We start from the raw sequence: 3,485 nt of genomic DNA on the forward strand, positions 1-3,485 counted from the left end.
CTGGGAGCAGGAAAAGGGGTGACATTAGACAGCAGATCACAGTTTTTAATAAAATTATAAGTTTTAGCAGTGCAATATGCAAAGATCTGTAAAGAATTTAAGAGGGTTCTGATCTGAGAGATTTCTGAGAACTGTTCAGATATATCTGGGAAGGATGAGTAGTGTTTGTGTCAGGGAGGGCGGGAGTGAGCACTGCCAGCAGAAGAAAGTGATGATAGTTCCCTGGTGGTCTAGTGGTTAGGATTCCGGCCTTCCACTGCCGTGGCCTGGTTCAATAACTGGTCAGGGAACTGAGATCCTGCAAGCCATGCAGCATGACTCAAAAAAAAGAAAGGCGCGGCGAACGGCGGCCCGAGAGTAGCGCCCGCGCTGCGGCCCGCGGAACCGCACCGCGACCGCCCGGGCCGGCCCCGAGGAGCGCCCGCCGCCGCCCCGGCCGTCGCGCGCGGACCGAGGAGATGTGGGACATGAGGATTTGGGATATGAATTCATTTGAAAAACCACTTTGGGATTATGAACGTGATTTCTGATGAAACTGGATTGGAATAATTTTCATGATCTTTGTATATTTATATATATTTTTTTAATTTTGCATTTGACTTAAAGTGCCATGAGAAAATTTGCATATTGCAAGGTGGTCCTAGCCACCTCCTTGATTTGGGTACTCTTGGATATGTTCCTGCTGCTTTACTTCAGTGAATGCAACAAATGAGATGAAAAAAAAGAGAGAGGACTTCCTGCTGGGGATGTTCTAGAGCCAGTACAAAAGGCTCATGAAGGTCCTGGAGAAATGGGGAAACCAGTCGTCATTCCTAAAGAGGGTCAAGAAAAGATGAAAGAGATGTTTAAAATCAATCAGTTCAATTTAATGCCAAGTGAGACGATTGCACTCAACAGATCTTTACCAGATGTTAGGTTAGAAGGGTGTAAAACAAAGGTGTATGCAGATAATCTTCCTACCACAAGTGTGGTGATTGTTTTCCATAATGAGGCTTGGAGCACACTTCTGCGAACTGTCCATAGTGTCATTAATCGCTCACCAAGACACATGCTAGAAGAAATTGTTCTAATAGATGATGCCAGTGAAAGAGACTTTTTTTTTTTTTTTTTTTTTTTTGCGGTACGCGGGCCTCTCACTGTTGTGGCCTCTCCCGTTGTGGAGCACAGGCTCCGGACGCGCAGGCTCAGCAGCCATGGCTCACGGGCCCAGCCGCTCCGCGGCATGTGGGATCTTCCCAGACTGGGGCACGAACCCGTGTCCTCTGCATCGGCAGGCGGACTCTCAACCACTGCGCCACCAGGGAAGCCCGAAAGAGACTTTTTGAAAAGACCTCTAGAGAGTTATGTGAAAAAATTAAAAGTACCAGTTCACGTAATTCGAATGGAGCAACGTTCTGGATTGATCAGAGCTAGGTTAAAAGGAGCTGCAGTGTCTAAAGGCCAAGTGATCACCTTTTTAAATGCTCACTGTGAATATACAGTGGGGTGGCTGGAGCCTCTCTTAGCCAGGATCAAACATGACAGGAAGACAGTGGTCTGTCCTATCATTGATGTGATCAGTGATGATACTTTTGAGTACATGGCAGGACCTCTGGTGGATTCAACTGGAAGCTCAACTTTCGCTGGTATCCTGTTCCCCAAAGAGAAATGGACAGAAGGAAAGGTGATCGAACTCTTCCTGTGAGAACACCTACAATGGCAGGAGGCCTTTTTTCAATAGACAGAGATTACTTTCAGGAAATTGGAACATATGATGCTGGAATGGATATTTGGGGAGGAGAAAACCTAGAAATTTCCTTTAGGATTTGGCAGTGTGGAGGAACTTTGGAGATTGTTACTTGCTCACATGTTGGACATGTGTTTCAGAAAGCTACACCCTACACGTTTCCAGGAGGCACAGGGCAGATTATCAATAAAAATAACAGACGACTTGCAGAAGGGTGGTTGGATGAATTCAAGAATTTCTTCTATATAATTTCTCAAGGTGTTACAAAGGTAGATTATGGAGATATATCATCAAGACTTGGTCTAAGACACAAACTCCAATGCAGACCTTTCTCTTGGTACCTAGAGAATATTTATCCCGATTCTCAGATTCCACGTCACTATTTCTCTTTGGGAGAGATACGAAATGTGGAAACAAATCAGTGTCTAGATAACATGGCTAGAAAAGAGAATGAAAAAGTTGGAATTTTTAGCTGTCACGGTATGGGAGGTAATCAGGTTTTCTCTTACACTGCCAACAAAGAAATTAGAACAGATGACCTTTGCTTGGATGTCTCCAAACTTAATGGCCCAGTCACAATGCTCACATGCCACCACCTAAAAGGCAACCAACTTTGGGAGTATGATCCGGTGAAACTAACCCTGCAGCATGTGAACAGTAATCAGTGCCTGGAGAAAGCCACAGAAGAGGACAGCCAGGTGCCCAGCATTAGAGACTGCAATGGAAGCCGGTCCTAGCAGCAGTGGCTTCTTTGAAATGTAACCCTTCCAGAAATATTCTGAGACCAAATTTACAAAAAAAGAAAAAAATAAGGATTGACTGGGCTACCTCAGCATACATTTCTGCCACATTCTTAAGTAGCAAAAAAGGAAAAGTGCTTTCCTCCTGCAGGATGTAAGGTTTATCAGCCATTAAAACTTAAACTGCTCTCTCTTTCACTAGCTGTGAACCGGCCTTCCTGTCCAAGGACGTGAAACTACATAGTAGTGAGATTGTGCACACTGATGTTTACAAGATTAAGAGTCTTTCATCAAGAATCATTGTAAAGAATATTCAGACTGAAACAATCTACGAAATGTGCTTTCCAGAGAGCAGCACCTTTTATGGTTTGCTTGCACATCAGTCATTTCTGCTGAATGTGCTGTTATAATGAAGAGATGTCCAAGATTTTTTTTTCTGATTAGAACTGGTAGCCAGTATATTAAATATTGATATAAAAATAAATGAAAAAGAACTGGAACCAGATTCAGAATCATGAAAACATTTTTACAACAACTTAAAAAACTATATTAAACAGGGTTTAAAGGAAATTAAAACAGAACTATGAGAAGTACAATTTGTTATAGTATAGTATCAAATTTCTATATAGATTTTATACCTCAGTGGGGGAAAATAACTGATTCCAATGACATTTCATTCTGTTTCATCTGTGATAGTCATAGATGCTTTTTTTTTCCTTGGGGTGCTGAAATTGAGCTGAAAAAGTGGCTCCTTGAACGTAGTTTTAATTGCTTTCTACAGTTGTTTTTTAAATTTGGTTTGTGGGCTGTTGGAATTGTAATTTTTAATTGCCTTCAAAAAATGGAGATTTAAAATAATGTCTGGTTTCACTGAACAAGTTTGATATCTCAGTTGCTCTTGGGTCAGCTGGCTTATAGACTTTCTCTCACACACAAATTTCTTATTAGATTTTCAACTTCCTAACTTGATTCAACTGATTATGTTTAATACCCAAGATTCATACTACTGTACTACAGAT

The 3,485-nt window shown here is 41.9% G+C and overlaps 1 protein-coding gene across 1 annotated transcript; it reads left to right on the forward strand.

Annotated features, from left to right (window-relative positions):
* Window positions 1-569: 569 nt before the first annotated feature.
* On the forward strand, window positions 570-3,123 carry LOC125965575 (polypeptide N-acetylgalactosaminyltransferase 1-like). Its single transcript, XM_049715744.1, is given in 2 exon segments — window positions 570-1,589; window positions 1,592-3,123. Coding segments are annotated over 2 exon segments (1,869 nt in total). The 5' UTR covers window positions 570-610; the 3' UTR covers window positions 2,482-3,123.
* The last annotated feature ends 362 nt before the right edge of the window (window positions 3,124-3,485 follow it).

This window comes from Orcinus orca, chromosome 10 (assembly GCF_937001465.1).
Source record: "Orcinus orca chromosome 10, mOrcOrc1.1, whole genome shotgun sequence".
NCBI classification, from domain to species: domain Eukaryota; kingdom Metazoa; phylum Chordata; class Mammalia; order Artiodactyla; family Delphinidae; genus Orcinus; species Orcinus orca.